Raw genomic sequence first — 17,808 nt, 5'->3', positions numbered from 1 at the left:
CACTGATCTACACAATGTCAAAGTGGGGAAAAATCTACATATTTTACAAAATTATTAGAAATAAAAAACTGAAAAGTCTGGACTGCATACGTATGTACCCCCTTTGCTGTGACACCCCTAATAAGCTCTGGTGCAACCAATGACCTTCAGAAGTCACATAATTAGTTGAATAGAGTCCACCTGTGTACAATTCAAGTGTCACATGATCTCAGAATAAATACACCTGTTTCTGGAAAGCCCTGGAGTTTGTTGGGGAGCATATCTAAACAAGCAGGATCATGAAGACCAAGGAGCTATCAAAACAAGTCTGGGATAACATTCTAGATAAGTACCAATCAGGGTTGGATTATAAAAAAAATATCTCAAAGTATGAACATCCCCCAGAGCACCATTAAATCCATTAATACAAAATGGAAAGAATATGGCACAACTGCGACTGAGCCTAGAGAGGGCTGTCTGCCAAAACTCAGTGACCAGGTAAGGAGGGCATTAGTCATAGACGCAACCAAGAGCCCAATGGTAACTCTGAAGGAACTGGAGAGATCTACAGCTGAGAGGGGAGAAACCGTCCAAGGGACAACTATCACTCGGACACTCCACAAAGCCGGGCTTTATGGAAGAGTGGCAAGAAGAAAGTCATTGCTGAAAAAAAACCCTTATCAAATCCCGTTCGGATTTTGCCAAAAGGCATGTGGGCGACACAGCAGACATGCTGAAAACGGTTCTCTGGTCTGATGTGACCAAAATTGAACTTTCTGACCTTACCGCAAAGTGCTATGTGTGGCGCAAAGCCAAAATTGCTTATCACCCTGAGAACACCATCCCCACGGTGAAGCATGGTGGTGGCAGCATAATGTTGTGGGGATGTTTTTCCATCAGCTGGGAAATGGATCAGGATTGAGGGCAAGATGGAGGGATCCAAATACAGGGCAATTCTAGAGGAAATCTTGTTTCAGTCTGCAAGGGACCTGAGACTGGAGTTCACTGTCCAGCAGGACAATGACCCTAAACACACAGCTAAAGTTACACTGGAGTGGTTTAAAAACAAGAATCTGAATCTCTCAGAATGGCCCAGTCAAAGCCCAAACCTCAATCCTTTTGAGAAACTGTGGCAAGACTTGAAAATTGTTCACCAACGGTCCCCATCCAACCTGACAGCGCTTGAATAATTTTGCCAAGAAGAATGGGCAAAAATTGCAGGATCCAGATGCACAAAGCTGGTGGAGACTTACCCCAAAAGACTCAAGAGCTGTAACTGCTGCCAAAGGTACTTCTATCAAGTATTGACTCAGAGGGGTGAATACAACCAACAAATGCCAATTTGTTTTTCTTTAGTTAACTGTTGTGTCACAATAACAGTATTTTGCAACTTCAACGTGTTAAGTATGTTGTGTAAATCAAATCCATTTTAATTCCAGGTTGTAACAGAACAAAATGTGGAAAAATCAAAGGGCGGTGAATACTTATACAAGGCAATGAAAGTGGGTTAGTTGGGAAGGATGGCAGAAAATGAAAGGAAGACATAGTCTATTCTGCTAGCATCAAAACAAATGATTATCTTAAGAGTAGACAGCTGATCTAGATGTTAAACTGAAGTAGCACGTGTACCTGTGTAGTATGTTTACTGTTGCAATGTTCAAACAGGGAATTTGTGCATCTCCCTACAATGAGAGACATAGGCTACACTTGTATCTGATACTCCTGCATCTTACCATGGCAATAATGCGCTGGTTCTGTATTTCAGATGTTATACCAGAAGCAAATATAATATATGCTTAAGGCACTCATTCAACTGCTATCGCTATTTCTATGTACTGAACAGCCAACATAAAATCATGTATCCAGCCTTACAAAGGTTCCTTTGTAGTTCAAAGATTAAATTTGTGCTAAATGAACATAGCAGTGAGAGCAAAATCATCAACAGGGCCATAATAAAGCTGGAGTCTACCCTAGAGATGGATTTTGATTAAGCAATGATATAACCGGGAATCTGAGCTGGAAAATCCAGAGGAACCATTACTGTTCTTGGCATCAGTCATGCCAAGCATCCAAACAAGAATGACATTTTCTTGTGTTTACATTAGTGTATACAGGAACGTTCTCACAATCTAAGATTAATCTGAATCTGTTCTTCTACAAAATGGTTTGCAAGTGTTCTCCAAATCACAATACCAAAATTATCCATCCACCCTTCAGTTAATATCTGTAAGGCAGCTAATTTTGTAATGTTTCTTCCTGACTATGTGACTAAATGGAAGGCTCTGCATTGAAAGGGCATCAGATTTCCATTAAACAACATCGTGAATTTTCCCTCAGGCTTCTATTGAAGCACTGATATGAACACATTTTTTCTCCAATTTTGGATTAAACCGTCATAATCCCTGCCAGAATATACAAGTGCTTGACACTGACTTACCTGTCTAGTCAAATCTCTATAACTTCATCTCTGAACACTTTTCTGGATTAGTTTTTTGGGTCTTGCCACACTTTTAATATCAGATAGCCATTTAATCGTACGATATGCTGGATAATTCAAGTATATATTTTTAGATAATTGAATCTGAACAAGATTACACTATTCTCATATCTGCCAGAAAGATGATATATATGGAGTGAGCCATTAATTTCATCAGAAGGGGACAATTTCAAAATAACCTACCACCTCTACCAGTATATATCTTGGGAATGAAGAATTGCCCAGCTTTCAGAATCCTGATTGGTAAAAAGTTGAAGAAAGAAGAAGTGATCTTATTTTTCTGTCCTTGTGTCTCAATCAGCTCAATGAATTCTGTGTTTCCTGCTCCCAAATTTTATTCCCCCAGACATCACAAGAGTCTTTAATGGGATAATCTGTCCTAAAGCTAGCCTAACGCTGTATTAATAAAGACATGACCAAAAGTTGCTTCTATGCAAAAAGTCACTGGGAGATGCTTTCAACAGCAACTGATGTCTGTATATACACCTCTACCTTACCTATGCCTCGAGAGATTTAGGCCTACAGCAGTTGAAAAATAGTCTCAATTGCTTTTCTAACCTGAAAAATCGACGGTTTTAGCCAAGCAGGGTTGCCAAACTAGAGCAGGAGATTGGCAAAGGGATTGAACTAGGAAGAATTAGTCTGAACAAGCTTGCACACATCCAAACAAGCCTAGTACTCACCCCTACTCACAAAATTTGCAGAAGATTGGAGGACACTGTTCTGTGTACTTTACTTATCTGTACCTTCCTGATTCACCATCTTCCTTCTCTCTCCCTGTGTGGTGGCTACATCCTCTTTCTCCAGGAAATGAAATGGGGTGAACAAACAGAAACATGCCTACATTTACCTCAGAAGTTTCCAGCTTTACTTCACTTTGTTTACCTGTTCATATCCAAATCTTCAAAATAACTAATTTGGGGGTTTGATATGGCTTATAGACAAAATGTAAACTTATTAGATTTACTAATTCAGATGAAACAAAAATAACATCAAAATATTGTACCTAGAATTGTTGAAACCATCATACATGAATAGCTGTTATGGTCCAAGCATAATTTGCAATAGGTTTTGGGACTTTCTTTCCAGAAAGGGGAGCAATACCTGCCATTCTCCCAGCAACATGCCCTTATTGGCAAGAATCATTACTATTTACAACCAAAACAGTAAAATCCTACTGTTGGTACTATTTTTACATACTATATAATATAAGCAGGATCATAAAAGGACATTTGGGCAGCTAAAGGTGGAGGGGAGGAGTGGAGGGAATTTCTGCTATGTGGATATCTGACTTTTATGAAGAAATAGAAACCACACTAGGTTTCAGCTCAGGTTTGTATATACACAGGTGATCTGAAAGCAGTCCTTTAAGGCTCCATCGACTATTCATGGGTCGACTTCTGTCATGGTGTTCCTACTCCAAGCAATTTTTTCCCTGAGATATTAGAAGTCTAGTACCATTTCTGAAGCACCAGGCTGAAGGGACAGTGAGTTCTGTAACCCCTAAAGAATGCTATAATCCTCCCGGAAATGTAATGTCTATTATACCTTATTGCCATAATGAAATAATTATACAAAAATGAAGAAAATGAGTCCTACTTATGGATTTACTCAGAGGGATTACTGACACAGATACGACAAAGCTGACAGTCTACCATGAAGTTCCATTTGTGTCCATAACTCTCAAGTAATAATTAAAATGGTGCCATTTATGTCACAGTTGGCCTACCGTGGAGAATTAATCCCCACAGCATTAGATAACTGAAATATTTCATTCTCAGAACCAGCTATTTAAGAACAGACAGACATTTTTATGTTGCACTTTTTCATCAGGCCTACTGGCAACTGCCTCTTGTTTCGACATTGTACTTTTCACTCAAGCAAAATAAAATTCACTGGTACTTCTCTCAAAAGTCACAGGCTAGAGCACTGAGCTCTTCTGTATTTACACCTACCAAGACCGCAATATTTTAAAACGTGATCTTACAATCAGCAAATTGCATTTTTAAACATTCCACATTCGTTATTTCATCAGCTCTCTGATTGCTGTATGTTTTAATTACATTGAAATTGCTAAACTATTTCCCTGTTTTTTTATTTATAAATGAATTTACTAGAAACAAGCAGAATGAATATAACTTTGAGACAGCTATTTACTTTATTGCTATTTGTTTTTTTCAATCTGATTCAATTTCCTCATTTTTCTCAGTTACTTTAAATATTAGATGTATTCAGTGTAAATGAATATGCAGTAAGAGGAATAGGGGGAAAAAAATCACTGAGCTGTGTTTAACTTCTACCAAGGGTCCAGCAAGCAAGGCAACATGAAAGAACCAATCATGGCATATGCCCACTTACTTGGGAATGTCCTAAGGACAGCAGAGAATTCACATTCAAGTAAGTACACTTTTAATTTTTTATTGTTTTAATTGCATTTAAACAGAGAAATCCTACCATACATTTATGGCAGAGATGGGGAGAGAAAGATCTGCTGGCAGAGCAACTCCACACCCATTGCCCTGCTGTTCTGTTATGGGAAGAGCAGGAAGTGTGTGTTGCAGGGAGGCTCCAGTTTTTTCTTATTCCCTCCCACTGACTACAACTGGAGGGAATTAATCACACCAATCCCAGGGCTGGCATATGCCATTTCTATGAGTATGTTGGGAAACTGAAAGGGGTTTGGACTAGGCATATCCATGCCTGCCTATGCCATGCCCCATTTTCTACCACTCCACTGGCAGCACATCTATACTAGCGGAGATTTCTGTTGTCATGGGGGGAGTGTTCCTAACTTATGCCCCGCCTTTACACCAATAGCGTAAAGGCACAGCATAAGTTATTAAATATATAGGAAGTGTTCTGCTTTTCTGCAGCTTTATAGACAGAACCTGCCCAACTTTTACCAAAGGACTGTAAAGCACTTAAAACCACACAGGTACAAGCTAAAACCACTTCTGGATGTAAGAGACCAATGTGTGAATTAATTTTACCTACTAAAGTAAAATTACTCCATTTTAGGAGTTCCTTATTTTTTCTATATAGAAATATTACTTCACTTACTGACCTATTTCCTTTCCCCCGTTCTTTGTCTGCTTGAATTTAATTACCAAATTTATTGTTGTTGTTTTTAAGTTATATTCTATTAGAATTCAGGGTCATTATTGTTCAGCATTGAACAAGCATTGTCTGACAGATATCATATCTTAGATACCCATAAATACATGTGTGTTTAAGACTTTAGGTAAAATATTTTAGACCACAAGGTTGACCTATGGAACACAGCACAGCTAATTTATAGCAGAAAGCTTCCTCCATTTGGAACCAGATTAAGATACCCATGTTCCCCATAAATTACATTACTAGCATCACTACCAAATTACACAGCCCACAACAGTTCTACGAAAACCTGGAAATAAAAAAACAGGATCTAAAACAGTAGGGAGGTGGTTAATAAGCTGCCATGAAAATACTTTAAAAGAAAACAATACAAATCCTTTAAGCTTCTTAGTTGATTGAATACAATGAATAAATTAAGAAACAGCAAGACAGAAAAGAGAGGAAACAAAAGTCATTGTTCACTTACATATGATGTAATAATCTTTGTTTCTCTGAAATTCCAGGCCCCAGAGGTTAGGGCTGAACTCTTGAAACTTGATGGTAAACTTAACATCTTGATCAGGCTTGGCACAATTGAGTAGAGGTGTGTTGTCCTTTTTAATACTGCAGCTATCTGCTTGGTCTTTATCAACCATATAGACCTTATAGTACTCATACTGGCCACCAGTTTTAGAGTCCACCTTTGGGCATATAATATCCAGTTTGTCTCCTATCTTTGGGTATAGTACCAGTCCTTGTCCAGGATGGAATCTAAAAGAATAAGGAAAAATGGCAAAAGTGAGACATTTGATAAAAGGCCTGTTCTGAAACATGCCACTTTTTAAAAGGGAGGGGGAGGCAAACGGAACAAATACAGTTTGAAAAATAATAAAAGACCATCTAGGCTGTGTACGGAAAGTGTTTAAGAGCCATGGGAATGTTCCCTACCATCAGCAAGTCTGCTGCGGCAGAGAGATAATGGGTCAAAAGACACAGATGGGGCAGGAGCAGAGATGCAAACAGAAAAGTCTTGCTGCAGGGAGTGAAAGCCTTTGTAGACTAATAGAAGTCCTCATGGAATACAATGGGAAGCAATCATCCAGAAAGGATCTTTTAAGTGTGTGGTTTTTTTAATCTACAAAATTATGTGTCCCTCTTGATGGGGGGGGGGGCTTTTCGATGATGTCACAGGCACTATCCAATAGGTGTCTGTGATGGCTGCTCAATTATTGTTCTATTTCAAACTGTAACACAGGCAGTGGCTGGTCTCTCCCCCTCCCAGTCTGCCATATGGACAGGCAGAAAATCAACAGCAAGTGCAGCTTCCAGACAAAGCTTCACCATCCTTAAAACTAGGGCAATTCTACATAAACCATTAAGTCCAGAATCAAATGGGCATCTGAAATATTTCAAATTACTTATAATTGGGTACTATCAGTCAAGCAACTGGCCTTACTTTAATGTAGTGGCTTAACAAAATACATTTTAAAAGGAAAATAATTGCCTGTAATATTGATTTAACCACAAAATGAAGACACACTCCTGTAAGCAACAAAGGCCACTGTAATCTTTTTTTCCCTAAGATGCATGTGTTCTAATTAATGCCTGGAAGCTGGTCTTTAGAGCTATGGATACAATATCCCTCTAATACCTACAGCTGAAAGCCTCCTTTTCCTCTTTCTAAATCTTTCTTGCCAGCCATATTGCTGTAAAGATCTTCCTTAATAGAAAATGCCTCTGAAGACTGAAACAATGGCTTCCTAATGAATCGCTCTACCCAACAGCTAGTATAAAAAGAACCCAGAAGTACACGCTCGTGCCCCACTTTCTCTCTCTCTCTTTCTCTCTCTCTCTCTCACACACACACACAAATATGAAAGCTTCATAATAAATTTCTACAACAAGGATTCATTTATCCTGTATTTGATTAACTAAGTCCAGCAGCTACCCAGCCTGTACCGTAAGCAAAAGATGGGTGTATCTTAGTCATGAGCTAGCAATGTGCCTCAATTTGCCTAAAAATTGATATGGTATGCCAAACCTCCATTTTGGGGGCATCTTCATTCAAAAGTAAGATGAATGTGTTGGGTTCCTCTTAACAAAGTTGCTGGCTTTCATTCAAAACAATTGTAGCAAAGCAGTAAGCAAATAAATGTTTTCAAATATATTCTTTAAAGGTTATGGGAAGAAAACTGTACATGAATGTGTATTTTCTATAGTACATGCTCTGTCTTGTTTTACTTCAAAAACTATGTACTCATCTACAAGGCAAGAATGATTTGGCTGTCTTGAGTTTTACTGTGGATAGTAATAAAACTATACAAACAATAAATTAAGAAGTCAGAAAGTGTATATATTTTAAATCCTTAAGGGCACAATCCTATGCATGTTTAGATGGAGAAAAGGCCTACAACTCCCCGCATGCCCCAGTCAGCCATACTGGCTGGGACATGCTGGGAGTTGTAGGCCTTTTCTCCGTCTAAACATGCATAGGATTGTGCTCTAAATGTATTATTTCATGGGTAGGCACCCTCCAAATGTTTTGGACTAACCCAGATCATGTTGTCTGGGCTTAGGGGAGTTGTAGTTTAAATCATCTGGAGGGCACCAGGTTGTCTACCCTTGTATTATATTAAACTGGAATGATTGCAAGAATATATTCATTTTAATTCCAAATTCTCTGATTTAATTGGTTTATTGTTGAGTTAAGAGGTCTGAAGGCTTGGACAATCATCATACACTTAACAAGCCATGGGCTGTTGTTGGGTTGTTTCCCCCTCAAACAAGCCATGCCACCTGGATTCAGACAACATGACAACCTGCAGCCAGGCAGGTGATTATGCAAATCGTACCCGGTACACACTGTGGCTTGTTTAGCTTATGATGACTGTGTGGGTACCAGATGCCCTTACACCGTCCCGGAGGGGGGGTATGGGCAGCATACTATCTTAAAACATTTTGCATGTCCATAATCCAGCCAAGTTCCCTGATTATGCTTTGAAAGGTGCACATAAGATGGAAGCCCTAAAGCTAATTAAAATCTTTGGTTCAAGCAGAAATGTAACTAATACATAGGATCAAAAGTCTCCTGAATCCCACACCTGGTGTCAAACCAATGATGCCAAGGCCACATCCTCCAAAGAGTTCAGCTTGAAGCTTCACAGTAAAGGTAGGTTAATTATGCCTGTAGCAGTTGGGTATCTTCGAGAGCAAAGGTATGCGATGCAAAGCACCAAATCCAAATGCAAAACATGGAGCTATAAAAAGCAGTTCTCCAGCTGTTTTACTGTTCTCTCACCGCAGATTTTTATTCACACAAGAAGCCATTGAAATTAAACAGGGCACAAATAAGCACACGCTCTATTGTTAAACCCCCTGCACACACATGCAAGTTAAGTGAGACAGAGAACATATTACTTTTAGGGCTGGCATACACGGCCAGATGGAGCTGAAGAACAAAATTGGTTTTAATCTCCCTTTGCCTTACTCGCCCTTCTCATGGCTGCTGCGACAGAAAATATGGAGCTGCATATGGCTACTAGGATCCGTTCCAGCAGCCAAGAGACACACAGCCTGATGGCACCTTTTGCCTAAGCATAACCGACTTTTGTACTAAAGTAATGGGGCAAGTGATTTGAACACGATACACACACGGTCCAGAAACAGATTTTGACTTATTTTTAATCAGCAAAAAAAAGAAATGCCTCATTTTACTCCTAAAAAGTCAGTGGAAAGTATTTATTTATTTATTTATTGCATTTATATCCCACCTTTTTTCCTCTTGCAAGGAACCCAGGGCAGCATACATAATCCTCCTCCTCTCCATTTTATCCTCACAACAATAATGCTGTGAGGTAGGTTGGGCTGAGAGTCTGTGACTGGCCCAAAGTCACCCAGTGAGCTTCCATGGCCGAGTGGGGACTACAACCCAGATCTCCCAGCTCCCAGTCCAACACTCTCACCACTACCCCACACTGAAATGTGGCATTTTAAACCTGAAATCAGTCTGACTAATGAATTAGTATTTCAGTTTTTAGCTAGTATTTTAATTAGGCCTATGCCTTCTTCATGCTGGTACCACAAGTAACAATGAGCTTTATAACCATTGTAATTACATGAAAGCTTCATTATAGGGGTGCCAATATGACCCTCATCGTATATTCCATGAACACATAAGGACAGTGTCTGCTGGTTGTGTCCCCCAGGAACTAAGCATTTGGAGTCAATGACAAAGAAGCCTTATGCTGAACACATGGATGCCAGTGGCCATGGCCAGCAGGCACATCACTGATGGCATGGCCAGTGGCCGGAATCTTGCTCCCTTCCTGTTTATTGAATTGGGGGGCGGGTGGGTTGAATACTCCTTATTTCCAAGTTTTATTCTCTCAAATGTTATTGTGCTCATATGTGTATTAAAAACTGATCATAACAAGTCAGATCAACACACAGAGGCACTCTATCTTCTCAGGAGGCTGATGCAACAGAAGTACCCATGGTGGGGAGGGAGATGTCATAAACCAGGGATGCAGAACTTCTTTCAGCCAGAGGGCTGAATTTGGGGGCCACATTCAAGTAGTGAGCAGGATTGGAGGCAAAAGGAACGGGGCCAAGCAACAAAAAATATTAAAAATGCAAGGATATTTTAGTTTAAAGCTCTTGCATCTAGTAACTAAGGAGAGGCATTTCAACCTATCAGAGTGGGGAAAGAACTGCACAAAAGCTGGAAAAACACCAATCAGTGGTTGGGGGAAAGACAAAGGGGCATGGCCTTCTGGGGAACCCTAGAGAATCAGACTCGGATCCCAGGAGAGCTGAATTGGGTCCCTGGGCCTAAGATTCTGCACCACTGTCTGAATCCCCATAACAGATTTTCAAAGACGTCCTTATACCATGCATTTATTTAATTTCTGCCTTTGTGCCCAAAAAATGGTGCTCAAGGCTGCTACCCATAAAATCCAGATTATCAAAATCTAATTAAAACATAAATAAAAACTAAAAACACAACAATGAAAGCAATTAAAATTACTATGCTTCTTTATACAGCTCGTGTTGCTAACCGTCATTGTTACTCAGCTTAATAAACCCAGGACTTGTATCTATTTCTATAAAAGTAAGGGTCAAAATTACTGAATGATTAAACTAGAGCAGCATCAAACCTCGAAAATTATTTCATCTGAAAATGCAGATATCAGATGAACACCATATCAAGCATTTTTACATTTGCTGGACTCTATGTAAAACCACATGTGGGAGATCCCTCTTTTGAGAAACTTGTAAACCAATATCAACTTACTAAGAACTTGCTTTCCTTGACTATTTTACACCTTTAGATGTAGCTACATAGCAAGGATGCCATACATTCTCAATGAAACACTTGTCTTGAAGATATGCTGCTAATTATGGAAGATTCTGGATGCTAGTAAGTAGGTGAGACAAATCTGGCTATATAGTTGCAGGACTACTGCTCACAACAAAGGCCAACAATAGAGAGACATCACTGAAATTAGCAGACCTTCCCAAGAAATATATTAACTTCACTCTAGAATTGTCAAAGGTCACAGAGACTGAATAGCTGAGGCAGTTCCTTACCCATCTTGTAACCTCCCTGTACTAGTCTTAGAAACAAATTCTCTGCTCACTATTCCCCTGAAGGGTCAGAATATGACTGCCAGACCCCAGCCTGAATTTAGTCCCCTAAGGCTCATTGACTGGATATTCTCCAGTGCAAGGGTATGCTCTAGCTTTTCTCGCTCTGGAATGAAACAAAGGGATACAATACCACAGTATGAGGAGAGGGAAGGATAAGCAGACTGTTAATTTCACAGGAAGGAAAACTGGATGAGGAATTGTTGCTATGTGCTACAGCTTCACCTAGCCATGAATCCTTAAATGTACCCTTACCAAGGGCAGGGTCTAGAAACTTCCAGAATAATTGTTGTTGTTCAGTCGTTCAGTCGTGTCCGACTCTTCGTGACCCCATGGACCATAGCACGCCAGGCCTTCCTGTCCTGCGCTCTCTCCCGGAGTGTGCTCAAGTTCATATTCATTGCATCGGTGATGTTATCTAGCCATCTCATCCTCTGTCGTCCCCTTCTCCTTTTGCCTTCAGTCTTTCCCAGCATCAGGGTCTTTTCCAGAGAGTTTTCTCTTCGCATTAGGTGGCCAAAATATTGGAGCTTGAGCTTCAGTATCTGTCCTTCCAATGAGCACTCAGGGTTGATTTCCTTTAGGATGGACTGATTTGACCTCCTTGCAGTCCAGGGGACTTGTAAGAGTCTTCTCCAGCACCACAGTTCGAAAGCATCCATTCTTCGGCGCTCAGCCTTCCTTATAGTCCAGCTCTCACAGCCATACATTACTACTGGGAAAACCATAGCTTTGATTAGACGGACATTTGTCGGCAAGGTGATGTCTCTGCTTCTTACTATGCTGTCTAGGTTGGCCATAGCTTTCCTCCCAAGGAGCAAGCGTCTTGTAATTTCATGGCTACAGTCACTGTCTGCGGTGATCTTGGAGCCCAAGAAAGTAAAATCTGTCACTGCTTCCATTTCTTCCCCTCCTACATGCCAGGAAGTGATGGGGCCAGATGCCATGATCTTCGTTTTTTTAATGTTGAGTTTCAAACCAGCTTTTGCACTCTCCTCTTTCACCCTCAACAAAAGGCTCTTGAGATCCTCTTCACTTTCTGCCATTAGGGTGGTATCGTCTGCATATCGGAGGTTGTTGATAATTCTCCCGGCAATCTTAATTCCGACCTGTGATTCATCCAACCCGGCGTTTCTCATGATGTACTCTGCATATAAGTTAAATAAGCAGGGTGACAATATGCAGCCTTGTCGTACTCCTTTCCCAATTTTGAACCAATCGGTTGTTCCATGTCCGGTTCTTACTGTTGCTTCTTGACCCTCGTACAGGTTTCTCAGGAGACAGGTAAGGTGGTCTGGTACTCCCATCACTTTAAGAATTTGCCACAGTTTGTTGTGATCCACACAATCAAAGGCTTTAGCGTAGTCAATGAAGCAGAAATAGACATTTTTCTGGAATTCTCTTGCTTTCTCCATGATCCAGCGAACATTGGCGATTTGATCTCTAGTTCCTCTGCCTCTTCGAAACCCAGCTTCTACTTCCGGTAGTTCTCGGTTCGCATACTGCTGAAGCCTAGCTTGTAGGATTTTGAGCATCACCTTGCTGCCATGTGAAATGAGCTCAATTGTGCAGTAGTTTGAACACTCTTTGGCGTTGCCCTTCTTTGGAATTGGAATGTAAACTGACCTTTTCCAGTCTTGCGGCCATTGTTGAGTGTTCCAAATTTGTTGGCATATTGAATGCAGCACTTTAACAGCATCATCTTTTAGGATTTTAAATAGCTCAGCTGGAATACTGTCATCTCCGCTAGCTTTGTTGTTAGTAATGCTTCCTAAGGCCCACTTGACTTCACTCTCGAGGATGTCCGGCTCAAGTTCAGTGGCCGCACTATCATGGCTATCAGGGACATTCAGATCTTTCCTGTATTCTGTGTATTCTTGCCACCTCTTCTTAATCTCATCTGCTTCTGTTAGGTCCCTGCCTTCTTTGTCCTTTATCATGCCCGTCTTTGCACAAAACGTTCCCTTGAGATCTCCGATTTTCTTGAAGAGATCTCTAGTCTTTCCCATTGTGTTGTTTTCCTCGATTTCTTTGCATTGTTCATTTAAGAAGGCCTTCTTGTCTCTCCTTGCTATTCTCTGGAACTCTGCATTCAGTTGGATATATCTTCCCCTTTCTCCCTTGCTTTTCGCTTCCCTTCTTTCTTCAGCTACTTGTAAAGCCTCACCAGACAGCCACTTGGCTTTCTTGCATTTCTTTTTCTTTGGGATGGATTTCGTTGCTGCCTCCTGAACAATGTTACGAACCTCCATCCATAGTTCCTCAGGCACTCTGTCTATCAGGTCTAATCCCTTCAATCTATTCCTCACCTCCACTGTATATTCATAAGGGATATGATTTAGGTCATACCTGAATGGTTTAGTGGTTTTCCCTACGTTCTTCAATTTCAGCTGAAATTTTGCAACAAGAAGCTCATGATCTGAGCCACAGTCAGCTCCAGGTCTTGTTTTTACTGACTGTATACAGCTTCTCCATCTTTGACTGCAAAGGACATAATCAATCTGATTTCGATATTGACCATCTGGTGATGTCCATGTGTAGAGTCATCTCTTGTGCGGTTGGAAAAGAGTGTTTGCTATGATCAGCGTGTTCTCTTGGCAAAACTCTATTAGCTTTTGTCCTGCTTCATTTTGTGCACCAAGGCCATGCTTGCCTGTTATCCCAGTGATTTCTTGACTTCCTACTTTAGCATTCCAATCCCCTATGATGAAGAGGACATCTTTTTTTGGTGTGAGTTCTAGAAGGTGTTGTAGGTCTTCATAGAACCGATCAACCTCAGCTTCTTCGGCATCAGTGGTTGGGGCATAGACTTGAATTACTGTGATGTTGAATGGTTTGCCTTGGATTCGTACTAATTACAAGGGCCTTTGTGTTTCTTTGTATAATTTTCTCATCTCTGAAGAGAATGGAATGCATCAAATGGGTTGCAGTTGTAAAAAGGACTAATCATCATCCAAACTATTTAGGACTTTTTTTGCCACACAAAATGGTGGTCATGACAAGATTGTCTAGAGGAGGGCTGGGCAGTTTCGGCAGTTTCCAGAATAATACCGGTCATTAATGGCAGAGTGCCACAGAAGCATCTAGACCAGGGTAGGCAACATGTGGGCCATGGGCCACAGGCAGCCACCGTGGCCTATACTACCCCTGAATTTGTCACTGTGGTGTTTGCCGCTGCCTAAACGTTGTTGTAAAGCTAAATTGGGCTTTAGGGCACTGCTGCAGTTTGCCACTGAAATTTGTTTTGCTGATACTGCCAATAATCTGCAGTGCAACTCCCAGAAGGTGGGAGGGGTTGAAATTGGCCGCCAGATCTCCCGAAACTGCCCAGCCCTCCTCTAGACAATCTTGTCATGACCACCATTTTGTGTGGCAAAAAAAGTCCTAAATAGTTTGGATGATGATTAGTCCTTTTTACAACTGCAACCCATTTGATGCATTCCATTCTCTTCAGAGATGAGAAAATTATACAAAGAAACACAAAGGCCCTTGTAATTAGATATGGCTCTCACAAGCAACAAATATGCCCCATTCTCCTGTTCTTCAGAGGACAGGTATCTAGTATAAGAAAATGGTAAACTTGCTGCTTTTATTCTGAAAACTAGTTTGCCAGAAATAGTGGCTCATGTTCACCCATTGCCTGGAATATTCATATGGTGGAATGGCACATGCTCCCTCACTTCAGTCATGCTGGCAACATGATGTATGAGACTGGGACCCTGGTGTATGAATACCAAATTACATGGAGGCCCTGTTTGGATGACCCCTTCTTGACAGTGAAGTAGCCACACTACTGGGTATCCATGTGGAGCCTTTGTCCCAGGTGTTATATTTATATACAGATATATCATGTGGTGAAAGAGGTGAGCTGCTCCTCTCTTTCATATGTTACTCCATGTAACATATGAATTAGGGGAAACATGAAACAGAGGAAAAAACAAGATATGTACCACACGCAACTGGAGGATGGCCTCTTCCACAACTTTAAGGGAGAGTACTGAACCTCAGGCCCACAGGTCAACTCCACCCTACCTTGAGCCAAATCCAGTCCACCTGCGTTCCCCAGGTGGCCACACCCCTTACCTTGGCCATAACCCTTACCCTTTCCCTATTTTGTGGTTTCCTGGCTTTTGCAAGTCCCCCCCCCCCATTCTAAAAAGTTGAAATGGCTCTCCCAAGGCGTGGTTACTAGTGCTAAGAGATTTAGGGTACAATCCTATGCATGGCTGGCTGGGGCATGCTGGCAGTTGTAGGCCTTTTTTCTGTCTAAACATGCACAGGATTGCACTTTCAAGCTAAAATATGCAGATATTTTGTTTGCCTTTGGCCCAGTCCCTTTTTGCCTTCGGTCCTGCCCACCACTGGAATGCAGCCCTTGAGAGCTTCTTTGAAATGGAATTCAGCCTTTGGGCTGAAAGAGGTTCAACACCCCTGCTCTAAAATTTTTAATCTATACAAGCCTCAACTCTACCACAGTGCCTCTTCCAACTCACTTTAAAATCTCCAGCTGTTCAGGGCACATTGCACTTGGTCTCTCCCACTGTTTTCCAGTTTCCATAGTAACTGTAGCTAGTCACCCTCCCACTTCCTTCTATCAGTATTTTCACACGTGACACTAAAAGTTTATTTTCAATTTCCTCACATCTGCAATGAGAATGCAGTACCTACTCTGGCTGGAATGTACGTCCCACTCCAAGATCTGTTCTTTATCCAGCGTTAAGAGCATTCTCACAGACACACAAACAACTTGAGATGAGCTCAGAGACACTTTTCATGACCTGTATGAAGATGTTTTCAATCTCTCTCCCCATCCTCCTACAGGAGGTCTACAATGGGGTGGGCGGTGTGGGCAGACTTCAGACTCGTGGGACCCCAAGGCCCACCAATTGGACCCAAATGCAAAATGGAGCATCAGGGGGGTGGAGCCAATCAGTTATTGCACCCCATAAACTATATCTCTGGGATAACATACATGTACTAATCTATAGCTGAGTTACTGCAAATCAGGAATTCTAACACAAAACTCTAAAACTGGCTAGCAGAGCTGCAGAAACAGCTAGTCAAAGGCAACCAATTAATACTCATATTTTACAGGTGAGGAACACTGAGGCTGAGAAACAAGCGGCTAGTACAAGGTCAGCCATTTTGTTAGTTGCCATTTTGCTTCCAACTGTTAAAAGCTACTGGGAGTCGGAAACACTTACCAATCTACCACAACTCACCCAGAAAGCTATCTATAGATCCTGATCTTTCTGCCCATACATGCTTTACTGCAGTAGAATGTTGGGCCGTCACAAGCTCATTTTATTACATGAATATGGAGAAGTAACATTACTTTGTGGTGACTCTTCCACATACAGAACAGTTACATGAATTGGTCCTATCTGTTCACTTGCATCCAAGAGGCTGCAATGGATAGGTAAATGTTTTGCAAACACAGGCCCTTGATTACTTGCTAAAATACATTTTTAAAAATGTACATTGCTGGTAGGGGTTGCATGAACAAAGGCTTGTGCTTTATGCAATACTTTCAGACGTTACTTGAGTCCAGTAAATAGCAGCAATACAGTGCACGTCATGATCTTCCCACTGCAACCTTTATTGCTTGGGATTTTTTCCAAACAAAAATTAGATATAGAAAGTAGCCCCACCTGCCCTGCTCTCACATACACACCAAAGCTGTTTTATGCAGGATATCCAATATCTGAAGGAACACACTAAATTGGAAAGTGTGTAGGTCACTTTAAAAAAAATCAGCCTGGTTTAGCTGAAAACTACAAGTTATAAATGCTGCTTTCAGAAATTACCTCCTTGCATGGTAATATTAATTGCATTTATTTACTTGCAATATTATGCAGGAAGCAGTTACTGGAATGCCATAAGTACTTGTAGCACTAGAGAGTTTTGATCCATTTGCTAAATCAATTTTGTTTCCCACAAAGAAGCAACTAATGTGCCACAGCTTTTTTGTCTACTAAATGAAAAAAATGCTTTATGGGTATAAATATTCTATTTTAGAATTGTATTATCACTCTGGTAATATCTCTAGCAATATGAATCTTGTCAACTGCACTGGATTCACGCCACCATCAAAAAACCACCAATCTATGCAGTAAGAAGCTGAATTCTTCAGAAGTCACTGTTTTATCATATGATAGTATTTTCTTCAACTGTTCTTTAGGAGGAGAAAAAAGGCAAAACATCTGTAGTAAAATTAGGGGTGTATCTTTACAGAAATGAATTAGCCTACAGAATTACTAGAAGGGAAGAAAGCCGTGGGCAGATGCAGTGCAATTAGATGCTCATTCCTGCTACTCCTTGATGAATCATGCATGTGCCTTTGGCAAAGAGCCCAACTCTTGACCCCATGACCCTACTCCACATTTTACTACTCCAGATCTCAATCCCTAGTCTCAAAGTTCCCCCACCCACCCATCCTTTTTTTTTCTTTCTCCCCACAGGAATACACTGTTAATACAGAAGGCAAGAAAAGTGTTACTAAGTTAGGCTCTTTGCAAAAGCACTGTGTCTTAAGTATGTGTATAAGGAAGAACTGCGGAGGGGGGACAAAGAAATTTCACACTGGGGCT

General features: G+C 40.9%; 1 protein-coding gene across 1 annotated transcript in view; it reads right to left on the bottom strand.

Moving 5' to 3' along the window:
* The window catches only part of EFNB2 (ephrin B2), a 64,807-nt gene that overhangs the window by 29,611 nt on the left and 17,388 nt on the right, over positions 1-17,808 (bottom strand). The window contains exon 2 of the mRNA XM_084844654.1: positions 6,060-6,343. Coding sequence (XP_084700780.1) covers positions 6,060-6,343 — 284 coding nt within the window. The remainder of the gene's footprint in view (positions 1-6,059; positions 6,344-17,808) is intronic.

Source organism: Heloderma suspectum, chromosome 3 (genome assembly GCF_057233095.1).
Source record: "Heloderma suspectum isolate Gila_16-S chromosome 3, 16-S_ref, whole genome shotgun sequence".
NCBI lineage: Eukaryota > Metazoa > Chordata > Lepidosauria > Squamata > Helodermatidae > Heloderma > Heloderma suspectum.
This window is presented reverse-complemented; position numbering and strand designations above follow the sequence as displayed.